At 45.2% G+C, this 25,222-nt stretch overlaps 1 protein-coding gene across 1 annotated transcript; it reads right to left on the bottom strand.

Annotated features, from left to right (window-relative positions):
- On the bottom strand, positions 1-25,222 carry LOC138666767 (uncharacterized). Its single transcript, XM_069754940.1, has 5 exons — positions 25,163-25,222; positions 24,352-24,435; positions 1,072-1,213; positions 816-966; positions 1-739 (listed from the first exon to the last, which is right to left on the bottom strand). The coding sequence occupies exons 1-5, from the start codon at positions 25,220-25,222 to the stop codon at positions 76-78; spliced, it is 1,101 nt and encodes a 366-aa protein (XP_069611041.1). The 3' UTR covers positions 1-75.

Here is a 25,222-nt window from a genome sequence, read left to right as displayed (position 1 = left end):
TCAAAGCCAACCGGCAACTGGAGCTAAAAAACAAACCAAAAAAAACTCGGTGCCACTGAAAATTTTTGCCCATGTTCAATTCAGAAAAGTATATTCTGGAGAATAGAGGAAATTTGATCCCTCTGATTGATATGGTGCTCCCCCCATATGCTGCGAACTTCCTCTATCTCCAGAAGTAACTTGGCTGTGGGCCAAATACTGGGGTCTGGTAGCTGGTGTTTCCGGTGTTCGGTGTCGGGGCCTGAAAAGTCCCAACACCCCCATCAGAACTTCATTGTATGGAGATATCGGAGCAGGGTCCTCCAGAGCAGTGAGGGACATCTGGACCATGGACATGAAAAGAGATTGTCTATCCGGTGGCAGGGAGCGTGTTTTTCTTGCCACAGTTAGTGCGAAGGAGTCGCAGTGGTCATCAGAACTAGATTTTTTTAATAGATCTAACGTGTCGCAAGCGATTTGGACAGTTTGGTCATCTTGGTTTTTCTTTGTTTTTTTTTTTTTTTTCTCTGCTGCCACCGGATAGACAGCTCTCTTCTCCACTCTCACAGCTTCTGCGGAATCAGATGCTTCAGCAGCTGCTGAACTAGATGTTGATGCAGCAGCTGCTGAAGTGGATGCTGATTCAGCAGAAGCTGTGGGAGTGGAGGTAGAGATGGTCCCTCCCACTCCAGAGGAACTGCCTGCTCCATCCTCTTTGTCGCTGTCCTCCAAATCAGCTACCGACATGTTTCCTTCCGTCCTGTTGGAGAAAAAAAAAACATCAATTTTTCGCACAACATATTATATTTAAATAATCATGTGGAGTGGATTTTAACTTTCTCAATGTCCTACTGGACACAAGAAACTGCAGCTCTTCGCTAAATGGAAATTTACTTTTGCTCGGCGAAGAGCCACTCTTAGAACATTCGTTCAGGAACTTCGTGAAACGGTCTCTGATTGAGCGCCAACGTTTCCTCACATCGTTATCTACCAAAAAAAGGTTACAAAATACAACAACATTTTTTGTGAGATCTAAACAAATTATATTTTTAATATACTCAAGGTTTACTAAATAAATTTAATTAAAATTACCAATTTGCTGCTGTGTACTCCCTGGATACTTGTCCCAATCTGGGATAAGGTCTCGTACAATTTTGGTCCAGGCTAGTTCCCGGAAATATTTATCCTTGTAGGATTCATCGGCTGGGTCCCACAAGGCCGGATAATCCCGAACCTACAATAAATACAATAGTGTCATCTCATAATCTATAGCGCGACCAAGTAATGTTACACAATTGCTGGAAATATTTCAAAGTAACCCCTAATAACTGAACACAAGCACAAACTGAAAACACAAACACCAATAAAAACGCTTGTGTGCAGTTGTTTTACCACTAGCTCTGTCGCCGTCAATCCTGAGTGGTTCGTGCGACAATCAACAACATTCATTAAAAAACACACTATAAACTGAAATAGTTAGGGTAGGGTTAGGGCTCATAACCCTAAGCACTCTACCCCAAAAGGGATCCTAAACATAACACAACCACAAAAGGGATCCTAACCCTAACCCTACAGGGATCCTAACCCTAACCCTACAGGGATCCTAACCCTAAAGGGATCCTAACCCTAACCCTACAGGGATCCTAACCCTAACCCTACAGGGATCCTAACCCTAACCCTACAGGGATCCTAACCCTAACCCTACAGGGATCCTAACCCTAACCCTACAGGGATCCTAACCCTAACCCTACAGGGATCCTAACCCTAACCCTACAGGGATCCTAACCCTAAAGGGATCCTAACCCTAACCCTACAGGGATCCTAACCCTAACCCTACAGGGATCCTAACCCTAACCCTACAGGGATCCTAACCCTAACCCTACAGGGATCCTAACCCTACCCCTAAAGCTATTGTAAGGTGGCATTAAGCACGGTTAGTAATGGCGAGGCGTCAATAAGACGCCGATCAATTATTAATCCTAATAAGGTTTACTATAATATATGTGGACCCCCCTAAAAAAAAAAAAATGTGTTGGGGTCCCCCTATATTTTTAGGCCAGAAAGGCTAAGCAGACAGCTGTGGGCCAATATTTGACGCCCGGGAAGGGGTTAAAATACCCATGGCTGTTCCCAGGCTATGAATATTAACCCACAGCTGTCTGCGTAGCCTTTCTGGCACTAAAATATAGGGTGACCCGAAAAAAAAAACGTGTTGGGGTCCCCCTATATTTTTAGGCCAGAAAGGCTAAGCAGACAGCTGTGGGCCAATATTTGACGCCCGGGAAGGGGTTAAAATACCCATGGCTGTTCCCAGGCTATGAATATAAGCCCACGGCTGTCTGCGTAGCCTTTCTGGCACTAAAATATAGGGGGCCCCGAAAAAAAAACGTGTTGGGGTCCCCCTATATTTTTAGGCCAGAAAGGCTACGCAGACAGCCGTGGGCTTATATTCATAGCCTAGGAAAGGGGCCATGGATATTTGCCCCCCCCTGGCTACAAATATAAGCCCGCAGCCGCCCCGGAAAAGGCGCATCAAAAAGATGCGCCAATTCCGGCACTTAGCCCCTCTCTTCCCACTCCCGTGTAGCGGTGGGATATGGGGTAATGAGGGGTTAATGCCACCTTGCTATTGTAAGGTGGCATTAAGCCCGGTTAATAATGGAGAGGCGTCAATGAGACGCCTATCCATTATTAAGCCAATGAAAGGGTTAAAAAAAAAAACACAAACACTAGAAAAAATATTTTAATGAAATAAAGATACACACTTTTTGACAATTCTTTTATTGCACGCTCAATCCATCCTGAAGACCCTCGACCTGAAAAAAAGGCAAAACAAAAAAACAAATTCATACTCCCTGGCCCTGTCCGCAGAAATCCATCGAGGGTCCCACGAAGATCTTCCATGGAGAACAGACACATCCAGAGATGTGTCTGCTCTCCACGGCTGCAGCAACACACTGACAGGAGCCATAGTTCCTGTCGGTGTGTCACTGCGCATGCGCGAGCGAGTTTACCGGCGGTCATTGACCCCGGTACTCTCGCTTAACGGCAGTGCTGCGTGGGAAAGTTCAACGCAGCTGTACTGCCGTTAACCGAGACGCCGGCGCCATTGAGCTCCGGGACAGTACGCGATACACTGCTAGGAGCTTCGCTCCTGGCAGTGTATCACCGGAGAGCAGGAGATCGGCGTGGGACACTCGGTTATGGATTCTGCGGACAGGGAGTATGGATTTGCTTTATTATTTTGGGATTTTTTCATTGAGGATCGAGGGCTTCGCCTACAAGTGTGGTGTATGGTGAGTATATACTCTATGTTATGTGTTGTATGTACTGTACTGTGTGTCATGTTTGTGTATTGTGTGTTTGGTGTGAACTTTAGTATTGTGCTAAGTCGCCGGACACAGGGACAACTCTCCCATCCTAAATACCGGATGGGAGTAGTAGTCCGATACGGCGACTTAGCACAATAGAGGCATATCGTCGCATGGGGACGGACACACAGACTTACCAAATCAATCAGACGCCCGACATCGATCCCCATGCGACGGTATGCCTCCATAGTGACAGTCTCTTCGTGATACAGTCGGGACCACACACGCCGCCCACGGACTTCCGCCCACGCACTTCCTCCCGCTTCCCCGAACTTCCTGCAGCAGCGGTTCTGCACATCAAACCGCAGTAAAACACGCAGATATATTTTTGATCTGCGTGTTTTACTGCGATTTTGACCTCACAATGGAGGTCTATGGGTGCAGAACCGCTGCGGTTCAGGAAGAAGAATTGACATGCTCCTTCTTTTTTTCCGGGAGCTATTCAGCGCGGCTTTTTTTTTTACAATTTCTGGACCATGTGCACAGTGTGTCCTGTTTTCCATAGGGTACAGTGTACTGTACCCTGCATGGAAAACAGCTGCGGAACCGCAGCGGCAAAACCGCCGCGGTTCCGCGGTAAAAAACGCACTGTGTGAACATGGCCTAAACCACCTATGCCAAAACATGGTATCCATCCACAGACAGCTGTTTCGGGATATTTGCCCCTCATCAGTGTGGAGTAGGAAACTGGCTATTAGGAGCAGTGCCTGGTAAAAGGACTATAAACACCGCGGTGTTGGATGTTTTGATCTCCCCAAGGTCATTCATCCGTGGTTGTTCCTTCCCGGTGAAAGATCTGGCTATTTATTGCTTGCGTTGAGAAACACGTGATGGTGTCTCCGCGGCTTTCTACATGCATCTTATACACCCAGTCGTCTTATATGCCGGAAAATACGGTATATTTGGATACGGCGTTAAATATATTGGTCTCTTCTTGAAAGGTATGTTCAGTGGGGAAAGTAAATCCTTGGACTTCAACGATTTATCACCTTCATTTTGTGCTATGGGAGTATGTACAATTTTCAATTGAGAGTTGGTTTTACCCTGCCAACATTCTTCTTCCCTAAGCTCTACCACACTCTGTTCTGTGTTCCTACTTTCTAAAACACTTGTTTCTCTCATAGATTGTTGAAGAGGCAGGAGAGTGTCTGTCAGTTTCTATGTGTTCACTAACCACTTCTTTTTCATTACTTTTTTTCCTGCTGCCCATGTTTGTCTATGGCAGATTCATCGATGACCTCTTCCTTTTGCAGTGTTACTAAACTGTTACTTTCTTTGACATGTACAGCAGCTGCTATTTTTGAGTGCCCACACAGAGCACTTAAATGCAATGCAACAAATTTGTCAACGCGCATTGGAATTTGAATATGCTGGAGAATGGAGTTCTTCAAAAGGCCCAAATCTCCCTCAACTGATGCAGAAGAGGCTTTTTTATTTAGTAATTTAAAAACTGGTTGTCCAAATAGGAAAATACTTCATAAGGTGAACTAGTTTATGAGAAAAATCTGGACAGAAGTAAGGTATGGCTGTTCCCCCCTGTTCTAGACTTGCAGTTTCTGCTTCTTGCACAATGTCATTTAGCCAACCTGACAGTGGCTCACTATAGTTCTTTTCATTTTCATCACTGAGTATTGCAGTCTCCTGACAATTCTCCATATACTCATCAATAATTCTCAAATTCCCAGTCTCGATGCAATGGCAAAGGTATGCCTTTGATGTTTTATATTTTGATGTTTCTCGATCACTGACTTTACCTGTTGTCTCAGATACACAAAGAATAAAGGTACTGAGAACAAGCTGTTTAAGAATGTCAAATGATTCACACTTGACCAGAAGTCCAACACATCGTATATAGAACTTCCTCACAAGTCTTGCATTTTTTGTAAAGCACTTCCACCGACATACAGTTTTAATCAGGTGGGCAACATTTCGTATATAGCATTTCGGTTTTTCACTTTTATTGCCAAGTAGGAGGAACAAGCAAGTCCTCAAGTATGTGTTAAGGCTACAGTCATTTAGAGCTCATGGCAATACACCAAGTAATGCTTGAGAAAAGTCACAGGCACATTCTTTAGGCAATTTCTGTACATCCTTTATCCATTTTTCCAGCCAAAAAGGTATAGTTGGAGTATCTTGAGTTTCACTCAACATTTGAGATACACTCATTTGTGTATTCTCAAAGTTAATAACAATCTCGTATAAAAAAAAAAAAAATATGAGCAGAAAATTTATTTTCTCTTTTTATTTTGAATACCAAACTCCCTGTGGCATCTACTTGAATGCGAGATAAGCAATGCTTTGAACAATACTTCTTTAAAAATATGTATTTGTTCCTTTGACCAATAATGAACAAAAAAAACATCATATGACAGCATGAATATCTCCTGCATACTTATGAGTGCTCTTCATCTGAGACAGTGATAAAACTGGATCTTTCAACTTTAGTGTACCAAACATCCTATCCATAGCTTCTTGCCTAGCATCTTGACAAATTCTTAGTGATGGCATGGCTGGTGGTTCCTTTTCTCCAAATGCTATTTCGGAATCAATTATTTCTCGTCTCCAATTGGAGGGTAAAGTTTTTAACATTTCTTCTCCAAGTTTCCTTCTCTTCTCAACTCTCAACTGATTTTTTTTTTTTGGAATGTGGTATGGGTCTTGTGTCAGGGGCTCGAACATGAAGAATTAAAGGGTTTCCCAGATCAGGTTCCTCTTCTGCAGAAATCTGTGCAATGCCCATCTGCAGTTAAGAACTTTCTTGTTTTGTTTTCACCCATACAAACTTTGTTCCTCCTAAAGGAGAAGTCACATGGGAGTCCATGCTGTTTATAAAGAACCTCTGTTTTATAATAGAAGTCCATGCGGGTTTTTTGAGCACCCTGCACCTCTTTTTGCTGTCACCCTCATTATAGAACACTGTTTTGGGCTTGATCTCTAAGGCTACGTTCACATTTGCGTTGTGCGGTGTTGCGTCGGGGACGCAACGCACAACACAAACATCATTTTGTGACGCATGCGTCCTTTTTTGGCATGATTTTGGACGCAAAAAAATGCAACTTGCGTCCTCTGCGCCTTGACGCTTGCGCCAAAAAAGACGCATGCGTCACAAAACGCATGACAACACATGTCCATGCGCCCCCATGTTAAATATAGGGGCGTATGACGCATACGTCGCCGCGGCTGCGCCCGACGCAGTCCCGCAAAACGCTAATGTGAACATAGCCCAAGTATTGGTCATAAGAGTTTAATACATGCCTTAGAAGTGTTGGTTCTTGTCCCTGTGTGCGCACAAAGCCACCCTCTGAAGAGTGTTCCTCTGAAGAGTTTTCATCAGATGTGCTTGTCAGGCCACAACTCCTTAATTTCTGTATCTTGATTGAGGCAAGATGTTATGTTCCATACATAAGAACGTCTGCAAATCATACCCATTTTGAAATACATAGTCATGCATCTGTTTGGGTTTAAATATTGTTATGACCTGGTGGTCAGGACAATAATGGACCTGGTGGTTAAGAGCACACGGAATGACCTGATAGTTACTGATAATAAGGACGAGCTTTGGGACGTGGGAACTCTGCTGACCGCAATCCCTAAACCTATCAAACACACTAGAAATAGCCGTGGATTGCGCCTAACGCTCCCTATGCAACTCGGCACAGCCTAAGAAACTAGCTAGCCCTGAAGATAGAAAACTAAAGCCTACCTTGCCTCAGAGAAATTCCCAAAAGGAAAAGGCAGCCCCCCACATATAATGACTGTGAGTAAAGATGAAAATACAAACACAGAGATGAAATAGAGTTAACAAAGTGAGGCCCGACTTACTGAACAGACCGAGGATAGGAAAGGTTACTTTGCGGTCAGCACAAAAACCAACAAAAAGACCACGCAGAGGTCGCAAAAAGACCAAACCAAAGAAATACAAGCTGGAACTTAGCTTCTGATGGGAAGACAGGTCACAAGAACGATCCAGGAGTGAACAGACCTGTCATGATCCCAATGGCAGGGGATCACTAAAGGACAAGCACAGATACAAACAAGCTCTAGGGCGATGGAACCTGAGCTGACCGCGACCCTGAACCTAACACACAAATAAAAGTAGCCGGGGAACGTGCCTACGATGATCCTAGACGTCTCGCTCCAGCCGAAGATCTAACTTCCCCTATTAGAAGAAACACAGACCTCTCTTGCCTCCAGAGAAATTCCCCACAGAAATAGCAGCCCCCCACATATAATGACGGTGAAATGAGAAGAAAGCACATACGCAGTATGAAAACAGTTTCAGCAAAATGAGGCCCGCTAAAGCTAGATAGCAGAGGATACAAAAGTGAACTGCGCGGTCAGCGAAAAACCCTTCAAAAAACCATCCTGAAATTACTTGAACTCATGTGCCAACTCATGGTACATGAGGAGCAATTTCAGCCCACTAGAGCAACCAGCAGCAAGAATCACATATCTGCAGGCTGGACTAAAAACCAAATAAAGCAAAACACCAAAACAGGAAAATCCAAACTTAGCTTGACCAGAAGGTTCCAGGAGCAGGGAGCAGAGGTAACAAGACACACTGGATACATTGATAACCGGCGAGAAAATGCCAGCAAAGCCAGGTTAAATAGGAAACTCCCATATCCTGATGGAACAGGTGGAACCCAGAGACCCAGGAAAGACAAGTCACCCAGTACCATCAGTAACCACCAGAGGGAGCCCAAAAATAGAACTCACAACAGTATCCCCCCCTTGAGGAGGGGTCACCGAACCCTCACGAGAACCACCAGGGCGACCAGGATGAGCCCTATGAAAAGCGCGAACCAAATCATCAGCATGAACATCCGAGGCAACCACCCAAGAATTATCCTCCTGACCATAACCCTTCCACTTGACCAAATACTGGAGTTTCCGTCTGGAAACACGAGAATCCAAGATCTTCTCCACAACATACTCCAATTCTCCCTCCACCAGCACTGGAGCAGGAGGCTCAAGCGAAGGAACAACAGGTACCTCATACTTCCGCAACAACGACCGATGGAACACATTATGAATAGCAAACGATGCCGGGAGATCCAAACGAAACGACACAGGGTTAAGAATTTCCAAGATCCTATAGGGACCGATGAACCGAGGCTTGAACTTAGGAGAAGAGACCTTCATAGGAACAAAACGAGAAGACAACCACACCAAGTCACCAACAAGAAGTCGAGGACCCACGCGGCGACGGCGATTAGCAAACTGCTGAGCCTTCTCCTGGGACAACTTCAAATTGTCCACCACATGACTCCAAATCCGATGCAACCTATCCACCACCATGTCCACTCCAGGACAATCAGAAGGTTCCACCTGACCAGAGGAAAAACGAGGATGAAACCCCGAATTACAAAAGAAAGGAGAAACCAAGGTAGCAGAACTAGCCCGATTATTAAGGGCAAACTCGGCCAGCGGCAAAAAGGTAACCCAGTCATCCTGATCAGCAGAAACAAAACACCTTAAATAAGTTTCCAAGGTCTGATTAGTTCGTTCAGTCTGGCCATTCGTCTGAGGATGGAATGCAGACGAAAAGGACAAATCAATGCCCATCTTAGCACAGAACGTCCGCCAAAATCTAGACACAAACTGGGATACCCTGTCAGAAACGATGTTCTCAGGAATCCCATGCAAACGAACCACATTCTGAAAAAACAGAGGGACCAACTCAGAGGAGGAAGGCAACTTAGGCAAGGGTACCAGATGAACCATTTTAGAAAAGCGATCACACACAACCCAGATGACGGACATTTTTTGAGAGACAGGGAGATCCGAAATAAAGTCCATGGAAATGTGCGTCCAAGGCCTCTTCGGGATAGGCAAAGGTGACAACAATCCACTGGCCCGAGAACAGCAAGGCTTAGCCCGAGCACAAACCTCACAAGACTGCACTAAAGAACGCACATCCCTCGACAAGGAAGGCCACCAAAAAGACCTGGCCACCAAGTCTCTAGTACCAAATATTCCAGGATGACCTGCCAACGCAGAAGAATGGACCTCGGAGATGACTCTACTGGTCCAATTATCCGGAACAAACAGTCTCTCAGGCGGACAACGATCAGGTTTACCCGCCTGAAACTCCTGCAAAGCACGTCGCAAGTCTGGGGAGACAGCAGACAAAATCACCCCATCCCTAAGGATACCAGAGGGCTCAGAATTTCCAAGGGAGTCAGGCACAAAACTCCTAGAAAGAGCATCCGCCTTCACATTCTTTGAACCTGGCAGGTATGAAACCACAAAATTGAAACGAGAGAAAAACAGTGACCAACGAGCCTGTCTAGGATTCAGACGCCTGGCAGACTCAAGGTAAATCAAATTTTTGTGATCAGTCAAGACCACCACACGATGTCTAGCACCCTCTAGCCAATGACGCCACTCCTCAAATGCCCACTTCATGGCCAAAAGTTCCCGATTACCAACATCATAATTCCGCTCAGCCGGCGAAAACTTTCTAGAAAAAAACGCGCATGGCTTCATCACTGAGCCATCGGAGCTTCTCTGTGACAAAACCGCCCCCGCTCCAATCTCGGAAGCATCAACCTCAACCTGAAAAGGGAGCGAAACATCTGGCTGACGCAACACAGGAGCAGAAGAAAACCGGCGCTTAAGTTCCTGAAAGGCCTCCACTCATCACCTTGCTTTATTCGTATAAGATTATACGCACCCCGAAGATCAATCTTAGTGAACCATTTAGCCCCCTTAATGCGAGCAAACAAATCAGTCAACAATGGCAAAGGATACTGATATTTTACGGTAATCTTATTCAAAAGACGATAATCTATACAAGGCCTCAAGGAACCATCTTTTTTGGCCACGAAAAAAAAACCTGCTCCCAAAGGGGACAAAGATGGACGGATATGTCCCTTTTCCAAGGACTCCTTAACATAATCCCGCATAGCAGTATGCTCTGGCACTGACAGATTGAACAAATGACCTTTAGGAAATTTACTGCCTGGAATTAAATTTATAGCACAATCGCAATCCCTGTGAGGAGGAAGCGAACTGAGCTTAGGCTCCTCAAAAACATCCCGATAGTCAGACAAAAACACAGGAATCTCAGAAGGAGTCGATGAAGCGATAGAAATCGGAGGTGCATCATCATGAACCCCCTGACAACCCCAGCTTAACACAGACATTGATTTCCAGTCAAGGACTGGATTATGAGTTTGTAACCATGGCAGACCAAGTACTAGAACATCATGCAAATTATACAGTACCAGGAAGCGAATCACCTCCTGATGAACGGGAGTCATACGCATGGTCACTTGTGTCCAGTACTGAGGTTTATTCATAGCCAAAGGTGTAGAGTCAATTCCCTTCAAAGGAATAGGGACTTCCAGAGGCTCCAGACTAAACCCACAGCGATTGGCAAATGACCAATCCATAAGACTCAGGGCAGCGCCTGAATCCACATAGGCATCGACGGAAATGGATGATAATGAACAAATCAGAGTCACAGACAGAATGAACTTAGACTGTAAAGTACTAATGGCAACAGACTTATCAACCTTTTTTGTGCGTTTAGAGCATGCTGATATAACATGAGCTGAATCACCACAATAAAAGCACAACCCTTTTTTCCGCCTATACTTTTGCCGTTCACTTCTGGACTGAATTCTATCACATTGCATTATCTCAGGTGACGGTTCAGACGACACCGCCAAATGATGCACAGGTTTGCGCTCCCGTAAACGCCGATCAATCTGAACAGCCATAGTCATAGACTCATTCAGACCAGCAGGCGCAGGGAACCCCACCATAACATCTTTAATGGCCTCAGAAAGGCCATCTCTGAACTTTGCAGCCAGAGCGCACTCATTCCACTGAGTAAGCACCGACCACTTCCGAAATTTTTGACAATAAATTTCTGCTTCATCTTGCCCCTGAGAGAGGGCCAACAAAGCTTTTTCAGCCTGAATCTCTTGGTTAGGTTCCTCATAGAGCAAACCCAATGCCAGAAAAAACGCATCCGCATTAAGCAACGCAGGGTCCCCTGGTGCCAATGCAAATGCCCAATCCTGAGGGTCACCCCGCAGGAAAGATATAATTATCTTGACTTGCTGAGCAGGGTCTCCAGAGGAGCGAGATTTCAAAGAAAGAAACAACTTGCAATTGTTCCTAAAATTCAGAAAACGAGATCTATCTCCAGAAAAAAAACTCTGGGACAGGAATTCTAGGTTCAGACATAGGAGCATGTACAACAAAATCCTGTATATTTTGAACCTTAGTGGCAAGATTATTCAGGCTGGAAGCCAAACCCTGGACGTCCATGATAAACAGCTGGGATCAGAGCCATTCAAAGATTAAGAGGAGGAGGAAGTAGCCAGGCTGCAATAAGGCTAGGCAGCAAACTCTGAGGGAAAAAGAAAGAAAAAAAAAAAAAAAACTTCCTCAGACTACTTATCCTCCTACTTCAGCCAATACAATTAACACTTTGTGGGCCGGTTATACTGTCATGATCCCAATGGCAGGGGATCACTAAAGGACAAGCACAGATACAAACAAGCTCTAGGGCGATGGAACCTGAGCTGACCGCGACCCTGAACCTAACACACAAATAAAAGTAGCCGGGGAACGTGCCTACGATGATCCTAGACGTCTCGCTCCAGCCGAAGATCTAACTTCCCCTATTAGAAGAAACACAGACCTCTCTTGCCTCCAGAGAAATTCCCCACAGAAATAGCAGCCCCCCACATATAATGACGGTGAAATGAGAAGAAAGCACATACGCAGTATGAAAACAGTTTCAGCAAAATGAGGCCCGCTAAAGCTAGATAGCAGAGGATACAAAAGTGAACTGCGCGGTCAGCGAGAAACCCTTCAAAAAACCATCCTGAAATTACTTGAACTCATGTGCCAACTCATGGTACATGAGGAGCAATTTCAGCCCACTAGAGCAACCAGCAGCAAGAATCACATATCTGCAGGCTGGACTAAAAACCAAATAAAGCAAAACACCAAAACAGGAAAATCCAAACTTAGCTTGACCAGAAGGTTCCAGGAGCAGGGAGCAGAGGTAACAAGACACACTGGATACATTGATAACCGGCGAGGAAATGCCAGCAAAGCCAGGTTAAATAGGAAACTCCCATATCCTGATGGAACAGGTGGAACCCAGAGACCCAGGAAAGACAAGTCACCCAGTACCATCAGTAACCACCAGAGGGAGCCCAAAAATAGAACTCACAACACAGACCAATACTGGAACATTGACAGGTGGCATGGAGCAAAGATCTAAGTGGAGTTAAATAGAGCAGCAGCTAACGAATTAACCTTGTCACCTGTGAAACTCAGAAACACCCACCAGAGGAAGTCCATGGACAGAACCAGCCGAAGTACCATTCATGACCACAGGAGGGAGCCCGACAACAGAATTCACAACAAAATATAGCCTGAGAAGTTTCTGATTCTTCCATCAAGGAGCTATATTTCTGCAAGGAGGGATGAGAACATGCTCCCTCCAGATAGGGTCAGAGGCTCACTTTAACTTTCCTTTAGCATTGAAAATGCCAGGATAAGATTTTAATGTGTCTTTTTTTTAAATGCCTATCAATAGAGGGTTTTCATGGCATCTAAAAGCAAAAATAGGAAAACAAATGGATAAGCTAGGTATATGTCTAGTTTCAAATAAACATTGCTGCATCTAACATCAACATTAGTTGGTATTCCTCCATATGCCGTCGTGACTAGAGAAAATAGAATTGGACTTACTGGTAATGCGGTTTCTAGGAACCTTCCACGACAGCACTAATTCCCTCCTCCCCCATACATAATTCCCCCAACCCCACCCCCTTATATATAGCATCAGAATTTGATTCGGAATTCATTCTGCTCATTTGAAGAGGTGAATTCCGCACTAGAAATTGACATGCTCTGAATTAAAATTTTCTGCAGGTCAAATTCCGCGTGGATTCTGTACGAAAATTTTCCGCAGCATGGGGACGAGATTGCCTGCAATCCCATCCACTTTGCTAGCTACTGAATTTGCCGTTGAATTTCCATGCAGACGGGCCACACAGAAATAACTTTCTCTCCCTCAGGCAATGCCACACCTATTTTTTGAAAGTGTCTGAAATAAAAACTGTATTTAAAATTTTTTATTTTTAAATATTAAAACCTTATCATATTACATGTGCCAACCATTATAACTGTGACATGCCTTTTATATACATTAGGCAACAAGCACACATAAGAATGATCATGTGTCCTCTGTGTGAACAATAAGCAATTAGGGTGGAATTTTAAAGAGTAACTCATTTGTTTTTTTTTTGTTTTTTTTCTTTCAGATTTAGGCTATGTTCACACGCTGCGGGTCCGCAGCAGTTTCCCATGTGTTTACAGTACAATGTAAACCTATGGGAAACACAATCCGCAGTGCACATGCTGCGGAAAAAAACACGTGGAAACGCAGCGGTTTACATTCCGCAGCATGTCAATTCTTTGTGCAGAATCCGTAGCGATTTTACACCTGCTCCATAATAAAAAAAATCGCAGGTGTAAAACCGCAGTGGAATCCGCACAAAAACCGCGGTGAATCCACAGGAAAAACGCAGTGTTTTTACCCTGCGGATTTATCAAATCCGCTTCGGAAAAATCCGCAGTGGACCATTCTACGTGTGCACATACCCTTAGCAAGCTCCGGTTTAATGCTCCTGAACACTGGCTAGGACAGTGTAAAATACTTTATCTGGCTTCCTCTATCTGAAGTAGGGTTCCCAACTAATGAGCTCTCCTAACTCTGCTAAGTTCAGTGTCTCTGAGTGCAAAGCGAGTGTCCCCCAAGACACGTAGTAAGTGAAATGCTACACTATGGAAAACCAAATCCGCAGTGCCCATGGTGCGGAAAATACCGCGCGGAAACGCTTTGTATTTTCCGCAGCATGTCAATTTTGTGCGGATTCCGCAGGGTTTTATACCTGCTCCTCAGTAGGAATCTCCAGGTGAAATCTGCACAAAAATCACAGTAAAACGCAGTGCATTTTGTATCTGCAGATTTTTCAAAAACGGTGCAGAAAAATCTGCACACCAGTCCGCAACGTGGGCACATAGCCTGACTTTTCTCATGCTTATTTTTTCCAATCATTTTGACATTTTCCACACTGTGAGAGAGACTGTGTGGGGCTGCATGCTGCAATTTACCAACAGGCATTATTACCCAATCTGGTACAGATTTTTTTTTTTAGATGTTCTGCAGTGAATGTCCTTTTTGCAGGATGACCTGTTTGCTGCACAGATGACCACCTAAGTATGTAGTCCTCCTTGCCACTGCTGTGGGCTGCACAGGAATTCTCCTTGAAGTCTGAAGAGGAGGACCATTCCATTTTCCAAAACTTTGGAGGGCAGAAACCAAAGAGGCATCTCGCTTCTCCACTGACAAAAAATTCTTATATAATGTAGCCACGGCGGGCCAAAAAATATCATCTTTCAGCTAATTTTTCTTCCAAAACCTGGAACATGACCTTCAGGTACCTGTTGCATTCATTATTCTGATCTCTACCAGTCCTTGCCACCGTTGGATTTCATTCAGGTCTAATTCAACTACCATGACGGTGTGTTTGTATTCTTGTGATAACGGAACTGTAGTTCCTTGCAGTTTATCATGCCAGCCTTCTGGAACTCCTCCGCTTCCGTGCCTTCTGGAAGATCTATGGAGACCACCAAGATCTTATGCAGTGTAAGCTTAGCACCGTTCATCTGTAACTCTGAGAAACTGGGAAGTAGAAATATTGAATTTGCTGCAGCAAACTGATGTTTGCAGGGAGCCCCATTGGATCCTATTGGACAGAAACATGTGCCTGTCAACATGTTTACAACATATTCATAGCCAGATGTTGAATTTTTCATACTATGTTTGTCATCGGAAATGTGTGTTACAATTAAATTGTCACTTTATAGTTCTGGAATGAAATAACATTTATAGTTCTTTTACTGAGAACAGTGATGATCCTTTGTTCAAAATTTGTCATGATCGTGTTGTCAGAAAATCAAATAGCTGTACAATATTGAAAGCTTAATATTCTGACTCATGGATATGTAGAACGTAGTGGTGCCTGGATAGACCCTTCTTTTTAGGCGCTTCCGTATTCACCTGTACTCACGTTCATACCGATTAATCAGACAGCTTAACTCAGCCACGATCTCGTGTAAGAAGACTCCAGGAAAAGAGGGTTGCTTTAACTGAAATTCTTGTATTATGATGAAAGTAGCAGGTAAAAAGGAATATTCAACAGAGGACATGTAGTAGGATGCATACAGATGGAGGAATGATGACAAAATGGAGAATAAGGGCGTGAACAAACATACATCACAAGACTACAGTGAGAGAGTTGGGACAAAATACAGGGAAAGGCAAACTTCTGCCTAGAAAGAAGGAACGAACACAAGCAATGCAAATATTAAATGATTTCTCAAGTCGTGAGACATGACACTCCCCGTCTGAAGTCCTTGGATTTCACGATGTCCGTAATTCTTCGAAGTCGTTCGAAGCTGAAAATGAAAAACAAGAGGAAAGAAAACATGCATGCAATAATAAACATCTAAGATTTTAAAGTCCAAACTCGTTGTTGTCGACCTGTAGATCAAACCGAAAGATAAGTCCAAATATATTAAACCCATCTTCAGATTGGGGAAGCCGCAAACATGCCAACTCTTCCACCAACCCAGAATCCAATGGGAATGTTAACAGTTCAATCCAATGGAAAATGTCAATATTCAATAAACTGGGAGACGAGGAGGAATGCTCCCCGCCGTGAGCAACGTCCAGGAGCATGTTCAGTTCATGTGATGTCCTCCTTTCGTAGAAGCAGCACGAGTTCAGTGACCGGGCGGAAGAAGATTCGGGTAGAGCCCCCTTTTGTCACCTTATCTTATACCTTACGAGTCTTTCCGTCCTCACTTGGTAGGACCTTGGCGATAAGTCCCATTGGCCAGTCATTGCGATGAGCCTCTTTGTCCATTAAGAGAACGAGGTCTCCTTCTGGGAGAGTGGGACTGGGCGTCTGCCATTTGTGACGGTTTTGAAGCAAGTGCAAATATTTAGTCTTCCAGCGATGCCAAAACACGTTAGCCGGATGTTGTACTTGCCTCCACTGACGTTTGTAAATGTCCTTGTTATCGAAATTCCCAGGCGGAACTGTAGCAGCTCCAGTCTTCTGTGTAAGAAGTGTAGCTGGAGTAAGGATCGTTGGAGCATCGGGGTCGGATGATACTGGAACCAAAGGTCTAGCATTTATTATGGCTGACACTTGGAAGGTGAAGGTGTCCCGTTTGATATCCCACAGTAGACCAAGGCTGCGCTGTGTTGCAGGAACATCAGAACCCAAGTCGAGGTCTTTTAGGTTTGTGGCATGGTCTTCAGATGGAAACGCGTTCATTACCTCTTGACTGTTAGAGATAATCTTGTGGAGTCTGAGGTTTGATGTGGATAGCATTTCCTGTGTCCTGGAGAGTAGGTCGATTGCATCTTCACTTGTGGGCAAGGACTTGAGCCCATCGTCCACGTAGAAGTTCTTCTCTACAAATTGCCGAGCATCGGATCCGTACTCTCTCTCACCTTCCTGGGCTGTCCGTCTCAGACCATAGATCGCCACAGCAGGTGAGGGACTATTGCCGAAGACATGGACCTTCATCCGGTAGTCTATGACCTGATTGTTGACATTATTGTCTTTGTGCCATAGGAACCTAAGATAGTTTCTGTTGTCTTCTTTCACAATGAAGCAATGAAACATCTGCTGAATGTCGGCCATTATGGCGACAGGTTCTTGTCTGAAGCGGATCAATACTCCAAGGAGGCTGTTGTTCAGGTTGGGCCCAGTTAGGAGCAGGTTATTGAGAGAGAGGCCTTCAAACTGAGCACTGGAGTCAAACACCACTCTGATCTGATTAGGCTTGTGAGGGTGATAGACACCAAAGGATGGAAGATGCCAACATTCTTCTCCCTCCCTCAGTGGTGGCGCAGGTTCGGCATGATCTCTGTCAAAGATGTTCTGCATAAAGTCAATGAAATGCTTCTCCATCTCTGGTTTCCTCTTTAGGGTACTCTTTAAGGATGAGAACCTTGCAGTAGCTTGTTGCAGGTTGTTCGGCAACCTCACTCTTGGGAAACGAAAGGGTAAAGGAGCTACCCAACTGTTGGAGTCATCTTGAGCAAATTCTTTATCCATAACCTTTATGAATTCTTTATCTTCCCTTGTGGGTGCCAACTTGTTGTCACTACTTGTAGAGTCGAACACTGATGACCCGAGGTTTTCATCCCTGGGCTGGTGCGTGTTCATGTTGTTGAAGGATTCCTGTTGCCACTTGGTGTTGCTCACTTTCTCTTTCACCCAGTAGTGATGTGGGCATGGTTGGAAATGGGTGCTGCGACCATTTGACAAGATGTGTGTTTTGTAAGAGGAGATGTTGTTAGGTCTCTTCATCTTATGTATGCAAACATTGCCTATGATTACCCAGCCTAGATCTAAGCGTTGGGCAAATGGTGCATCGTGTGGTCCGTTAATTTGCTGACGTACCTTGTGCAGCCGGAGAATGTCTCTGCCCAGCAGAATCAGGATATCTGCTTTGTTGTTGAGGGCTGGTATCTTGTTTGCTATCCTCTTGAGATGTTGATGATGAAGAGCAGCCTCTGGCGTTGGGATCTCTTCTCGATTGGATGGAATCTGGTTGCACTCGACCAGTGTAGGTAACGGTATCTCGACGGTGTTCTCGAGAGATGTCGCTGTAAGGCCACTGGCCCTTCTCCCAGAAACCTCTGTAACACCACTGCAGGTACCTAAGGTGTAAGGGTAAGCATTTCCCTTTAAGTTAAACATATCAAAGAGTTCTGACCTTGCAAGTGATCGGTTGCTCTGATCATCCAGAAGGACATACACCTTCACGGCTTTCTCTGGGTGACCGTTGGGATACACGTTCACCAGGCAAATCTTCGCACAGGACTTGTCCCAGAGGTCTTCTCCGCAGACTTCTGTGCATGAAGAAGATATTGTGGTATGGCTTGCAGTTTGAGCTGCGTCCTCCCCGCCATGGCTCATGGTGAGGGAAGGAGTAAGTGTAGAGTCAGGACGGAATGGGTGGAGTGCTTGTACGTGGTCCTCACTGTCACACTCCATGCACTTAATTGTAGTTTTACAGTCTTTAGCAAGGTGTTCAGTAGAAGCACAACATCTGTAGCATACCCCGAACTTCTTTAGAAGCTCCTTGCGTTCTTCGAGCGGTTTCTTCCTGAAGCCGATGCACTTTTTTAAGGGATGTGGCTTCTTGTGGATGGGACATTCACGATTTGGGTTCTCTATCTTTTCACCCTTGTTACTGTTGCCTGGGGCTGATGTTAGTAAGGGAAGAATATCCGTCTTCTTCACTGACACTGGACCCCTGCGGTTTCTGTCATTTGAGCGTGCGCTGACGTATTTAGAAGGAGGTGAAGCTGGGCCACTGGATTCTTCGTAGGAAAAGCTTGGGTCGTTCTTACGCTCTGCCACGTCTTTTATAAACTCACAGAAGTAGGAGAATGGAGGAAATGACACTTGATGGTCTTTCTTGTATTTTGACCCTAGTGTAGTCCACCTTTCTTGTACATTGTACGGTAGCTTGGAGATAATGGGATTTACTCCACGAGCAGTGTCCAGGTAGCTGAGGCCAGGTAGGTGGGTGTCTGCCTTGGCCAGCTGGAGCTCTAACAGCAAGTCACTGAGCTCTAGGAACTTTGAACTGTCTTTGCTTGATATCTTTGGAAAACTCTGTAATCGCTTGAACAGTGCATCCTCTATGGCTTCTGGACTGCCAAAGTTTTTCTCTAGTCTTTCCCATGCAGCCATGAGACCAGCCATTGGATTACTGATATGTACAGACCTGAGTCTCTTGACACGCTCTGTGGATTGTGGTCCTAGCCATCTGATTAGCAGGTCCAGCTCTTCGGTAGCAGTGATGCCGAGGTCACTAGTTACGGTTCTAAAGGCATTTTTCCAACCTCTGTAATTTTCAGGTTGGTCGTCAAACCTTGTGAGACCGGTTTTAGTAAGTTCGCGGCGAATCATGTACCTTGCGAAGTCGGACATGTCTGTTCTTTCTGACTTAGGATGCACAAATGTAGGCTGAGCAGTGTTGTACATAGGGGTGGAGACGTCCTGACCTTGAAACGTGGGTAAGTATGGAGTGGCATATTCATTTAGTCCAGCAACCGGTTTGGTGGGTATAGTCTCTGCTACATGCGGAGCTGGCACTGCGCGGTTGTCGAGAGTATAATGACCTACCGGCATATTGGGTTGCGTGTAGATAATAGCCTGTGGAGTTTGGTGAGATGCGGGGTCTTGGCGCATACTGGAATACAAAGGAAGTTCAAGTTTGGGAGCATTGTACTGACCTTGATTGCAGGGTTCTGTAAGTGGATCGGCATCCTGGTGCCCTGGAGAAGCATGAACGCCACCAGGAGTGTTAGTAATGATCTGCGGTTCGCCATTTTGGCTTAGCACGTAGTCTCTTGTGCGTTCAATAGGGTCTTCTGCCTCCACTTCACACAAACTGATGCTGTCTTTTTGACTCCCACTGATAGCTCGCTCCAGGATCCTTAACTCTGCCATGGCTGTCGCGTGCTCGCATTCCTTCTCCAGAGCTTCCTTGCGTGCTGCATCCGCATCCATTTCTGCTCTCTTTTGTGCTGCGGCTGCATCCATTTCTACTCTCCTTTGTGCTGCGGCTGCATCCATTTCTGCTCTCCTTTGTGCTGTGGCTGCATCCATTTCTGCTCTCCTTTGCGCAAAGGCAGCTTGTATCTTAGATGTTTCAGCCTTAGCACGTGCTCTTATAAGCTGCTCGCTGAGAGTGGAATATTTTGATGAACTTGACCTAGATGAGCGTTTTGAGTGCTTAGACAATTTGGATGAGCGAGTTGATGCATCTGGTGTCCGTGCAATTTTAGCCTCTAACTTGGTTTTAATGTCACGTACGGTGCAGTCTCTTTCAGAATTAAGCTGCTGGAAACTTTGCAATTCGATTAAAGTCTCTGGCAGATTCAGTTTTTTCAGGAGAATAATGTATTGGTCAGTCTTCTCCATATACATTTGGTATGCTGTGCATAATTGTTCTAGGACTCCCTCAAGTGGTAACTCATGAGAAGCAGGCCTTGATACAGTGTCTATGTGATTCAGCACTTTCTCCCACAGTGAAGACACATCACTATATACGACACATTTTGCAGTCTCTAAATTCTCCATGACTTTCCATGTAGGTTTGACTGTACGTTTTCCCCTTTCACTAGCTGGTGGATGGGGATCTGGGTCTCTTTCCTGTGTTTGTAAGTCTGGTAGGGACATTGTATTCCTTGCTTCAGACATGATTTGATTGCAGGCAGGAAGAGTGGAGGATGAGGGTTATACTTCTCCCTGTTTATCTGCAGTGTGTGCTTCTATGCACGCTGGGGTCTGGCTGGGAACTGGGATACCATCTATCTGGGAAATGTCCTATTCCACTGAGGTTCAGCACAGACCTTGAGTTACTGTCTCTGAAGGCAGGCTATTCCTTTTTACTATTCTGACTCATGGATATGTAGAACGTAGTGGTGCCTGGATAGACCCTTCTTTTTAGGCGCTTCCGTATTCACCTGTACTCACGTTCATACCGATTAATCAGACAGCTTAACTCAGCCACGATCTCATGTAAGAAGACTCCAGGAAAAGAGGGTTGCTTTAACTGAAATTCTTGTATTATGATGAAAGTAGCAGGTAAAAAGGAATATTCAACAGAGGACATGTAGTAGGATGCATACAGATGGAGGAATGATGACAAAATGGAGAATAAGGGCGTGAACAAACATACATCACAAGACTACAGTGAGAGAGTTGGGACAAAATACAGGGAAAGGCAAACTTCTGCCTAGAAAGAAGGAACGAACACAAGCAATGCAAATATTAAATGATTTCTCAAGTCGTGAGACATGACACTTAAACACGCATCAGGACTTTCTCTTTCAGCACCCTTAATGTTGGCTTTACTGTAGTAGTTATACAAACCAATATCTTTAAAACCTATAAAGCCCACCCCAAAACAAAATCCCACACCCCGCCCAAATGACTACTCGTCAAACATTCATTTGGATAAATTGGTCACAGCAGCTTTTATTAACATTTTAACATATGTTTATTTAACATTAACCCCGGAGAGGGCGGTCCTCGAAGCCCCAATAAGTAACCCACTCAGGTCAAATGTCCATAAATTTGGCCTCCAGGTTGCGTCTTGCCGCTAGGCACTAGCTCATATCTCCTCCGTACATATCTGCTAGTTTCCGGAAACGAGGACCCCATTCTTGGAGACAGTCGTAATCCTGATCGGCACCCGAACTGGAAGAGTTTATGGAACTAAGAGAAGGTGCGAGACTCGCCCGGCCAATATCCGCCAAAGTACCCACGGACCCAGTCATCTCATCCGTGTGACCACTATATTCCCTTCCATTTTAAACCACACCAGGGGGAGTCCAGGATCTTTAAATTCCCCCCCCCCCTCCGAGCCGCCATTTATTGGCACCACCAACTTCGAGGACCTCCTCCCCCCCGCCTTGCTGACGCGACAAAGCACACCCAAAAATCGCATATGAAAACGAAACCAAATTCTTACCAAGCTTCCCATGAAGACCTTGCTACAATTTACAATTTCTACAAATAACCGAAAACCTCCTCAAAATAAGGGGGGGGAGCTTGCTTCTCTGCTAAGGGGGCACCAAAATGGTTGCTCCACTAAGATGGATGATCCCATTTATACTAGCCCCCCCAGCTCCGCCCTATTTCCCACCTACTTTCCCTGTAGCCCAATCCTAGACCCATAATTCAAATCTTCTACCCCTCCTTTTACTAACCCACTTCTTTTGTTCACTCTCTATAGTCCCTCTCAACCCTGTCATGTCGTCCTCCCTTGAAATGCCTGCAGCCCAGTACGTCCTCACTTGACATAAGGTATTCGTGATGACTGTGAGTTTCACTTATACAAATCAATATCTTTAAAACCTATAAAGCCCACCCCAAAACAAAATCGCACACCCCGCCCAAATGACTTCTCGTCAAACATTCATTTGGATAAATTGGCCACAGCAGCCTTTATTAAAATTTTAACAAAACAGTTTATTTGTTTAACATTAACCCTGGAGAGGGCGGTCCTCGAAGCCCCAAAAAGCAATCCACTCAGGTCAAATGTCCATAAATTTGGCCTCCAGGTCGCGTCTTGCCTCTAGCCGCTAGGCACCAGCTCAGAGACGCTAGGAGACTCGCCCGGCCAATATCCGTCAAAGTACCCACAGACCCAGTCATCTTATCCGTGTGACCACTATATTCCCTTCCATTTTAAACCACACCAGGGGGAGACCAGGATCTTTAAATTAACCCCCCCTCCGAACCGCCATTTATTGGCACCACCAACTTTGAGGACCTCCCCCTCCCCGCCACCAGCAGCATAAATGTTCTGACCCCTCAAACATTTATGTCCCGCCACACCAGCAACCCCTTTTCAATGCCTTCTTGTATCGCCAAGCATCATAGATCCAGGCCAATTGCATTTAAGTGGATACCGTCCTTCCTCCAGTACTCGCCCATGCCCGACTCCAAATCCACATGCTGAACCACGATAGCCCCATTCCTTACCATAAAACGGGAAACCGCTCTATTCACCTTTATCCTAGCCCTGTTTAAACCTTGCACGGATCGTGCCCCATACCACACCTTTCTGGGGACGATATCAGACCAGATCACCATCAGACGTGGAAACATAGACCACAGCCTCAGCAAGTCAAACTTGATATCATTAATCAATTCCCTACTCGGACGCTTTCCCAGGTCATTGCCCCCTAAATGGATCACCAACAAGTCCGGCACCCGATCCAAACGACTAAATCTGTGAAACTCGGGCAACAGCTGCTTCCATGACATTCCACACTTTCCGATCCATCTCAAGACTGCCAATGTCTTCTTCACACCCAGTTGCCTCCCTTCTGGACAAACGTCCGCTCGCAGCGCTGCCCAAAAGGCGAAGGAGTGACCCATAATCCACGTGAGCAATGGCCTCGTCACTGAAATAGAAAGCGAAAACAAAACACAACCATAACTGCAAATCCCGTCAACAGCCAAACAATGCCCCTTAGATCAGGGACGGGCGAATGTATGACCGGAATCTCGTGGATTCCCAACTGCCATTTTTTTGCACTAATTCATCCTCCAAACCTCATCTGCCTGCCTCCGTAGCCACCCCAATTCGAAATGAATGCCCACTAAAATTATTTGTCGAAATACCCCCTCGTTCTAGACAGCGCTTGAATACCGTTATGAACTGATAATACACGAGGATGGTTCATTCTTATCTTAACAACGGATCATTTCCCAAAAACGAACGCCTTGAGATTTGTTTAAAACAGAGTAAAGGACATAGAGGGGAACCGGATACCTAGAAAAAAAACAACCCTACAACCTTTTCCAGCCATATCTGTTTTCGAATACTGTAAAAATATCTCCAACCTGTCTCCATACATATCCACATCTCGACTAAGCAGACCTCCTTTACAATGTCTGGAGGGGCTAACCAACTCACCCAAACGAAATGCGCCAAAAACGCCAAAGAAAACGCTAGTTTGAACAGAGTTACCTCTGATGGCGTAGAACAAACCCCCCACAATTGCTCCCCTAAAATCAATAGTACTTCGTAAGACACAGGACGCCTCCCATCCATGACCTTCCAACCTTTTTGCCAACCTCTTCTCACTTGAAGGACCATAAACAACTTGGTTAAATCGTGTAACCCTCTAAACCTGAAGCCAAACGCTAATCCTGATAAAAAAATTATTGGCTGTCGGGACCGACCATCCTGATTCCCAATTATGCCCCATTAGCAACAGCAACTTGCCCTCATCCTCTATGCCCGTCCCCAATGTTGTCTTCCAATCCTCCCATATGTTCCACGACTTAACATAATGTGACCATGTCCCTGCTGCTAGGGATCTGGATAATAGATCTCTTACTGCCCCAACGGAAGATTCCACGAGTTCTGGGAATGCCAGTCCTGTCAGTTCCGCTTGAGGCACCAATTCTCGAACACTATCCCACTGCGAACAAGAAAGAGCATCAAGAAAGGGATAGTTGGTATTAGGCCGGAATTCCGCCGTGACCCATAGGTTACACTGCAAGCCTATCCACACCAAATGTTGTAACACTTTCAGCAGCGCCGGATCGGATGATTGCAGCGAATTTATGGCTCTCACAGCCCTTTCTGTTCCACAGCCAAAACAAATCTTTGTGTTCTGAACGTTCGTTCCCAACAATGATAGCGCAACAGCGATAGGGAACACCGAACACAACACCTGATTGGATGATAAACCTCTCTCGACCCATAATCGCGGCCAGTGACACACCAGCCAGCTGTTCTTAAAAAAAACAAAAACTAAAACCTTGCTCGCCAGCCAGACCAACCAGAATGCCCAAAGACTCGGTTAGCACCACTGGTGCAATCCACAACGACTTCCCATTGTATAAGTCCAAGAAAAGTGCCCATACCTACAAATCATCTTTCAAAGCCTTCCGAAGTCTAATAAAATGTACTTAATTCCCTGCCGTAGCCAAGGACAGCCTTCGACAAAATGCTCTGCCCATTGGCATGATCCGGCATGCGAAATTCAGCTTTCCCAGCAATGATTGAATCTCACGCAACGTTACCTTTTTCTGCCCAATAACTCGTTTTACTTCCATTCTCATATCGACCAATTTGTCTTCTGGCAACCTACACTCCATCGCGACCGTATCTATCTCGATACCCAAAAAGCCCAATGACATTACCGGACCCACGGTTTTTTCAGCTGCCAACGGAACTCCGAACTTCTTCGCCACTCCCTCCAT

The sequence above is a fragment of the Ranitomeya imitator genome, chromosome 2, assembly GCF_032444005.1.
Source record: "Ranitomeya imitator isolate aRanImi1 chromosome 2, aRanImi1.pri, whole genome shotgun sequence".
NCBI lineage: Eukaryota > Metazoa > Chordata > Amphibia > Anura > Dendrobatidae > Ranitomeya > Ranitomeya imitator.
This window is presented reverse-complemented; position numbering and strand designations above follow the sequence as displayed.

Bases quoted from the DNA above. Each gene is read 5' to 3' on its own strand.
- LOC138666767 (XM_069754940.1), bottom strand. From the start codon at position 25,222: ATGGAGGGAGTGGCGAAGAAGTTCGGAGTTCCGTTGGCAGCTGAAAAA. The intron at 1,214-24,351 runs GTAAGAGATCTA...TATTTATTGTAG, and splicing joins TGGAATCTTCCGTTGGGGCA to GTTCGGGATTATCCGGCCTT. The intron at 967-1,071 runs GTAATTTTAATT...TTTTTTTGGTAG, and splicing joins GAGTACACAGCAGCAAATTG to ATAACGATGTGAGGAAACGT.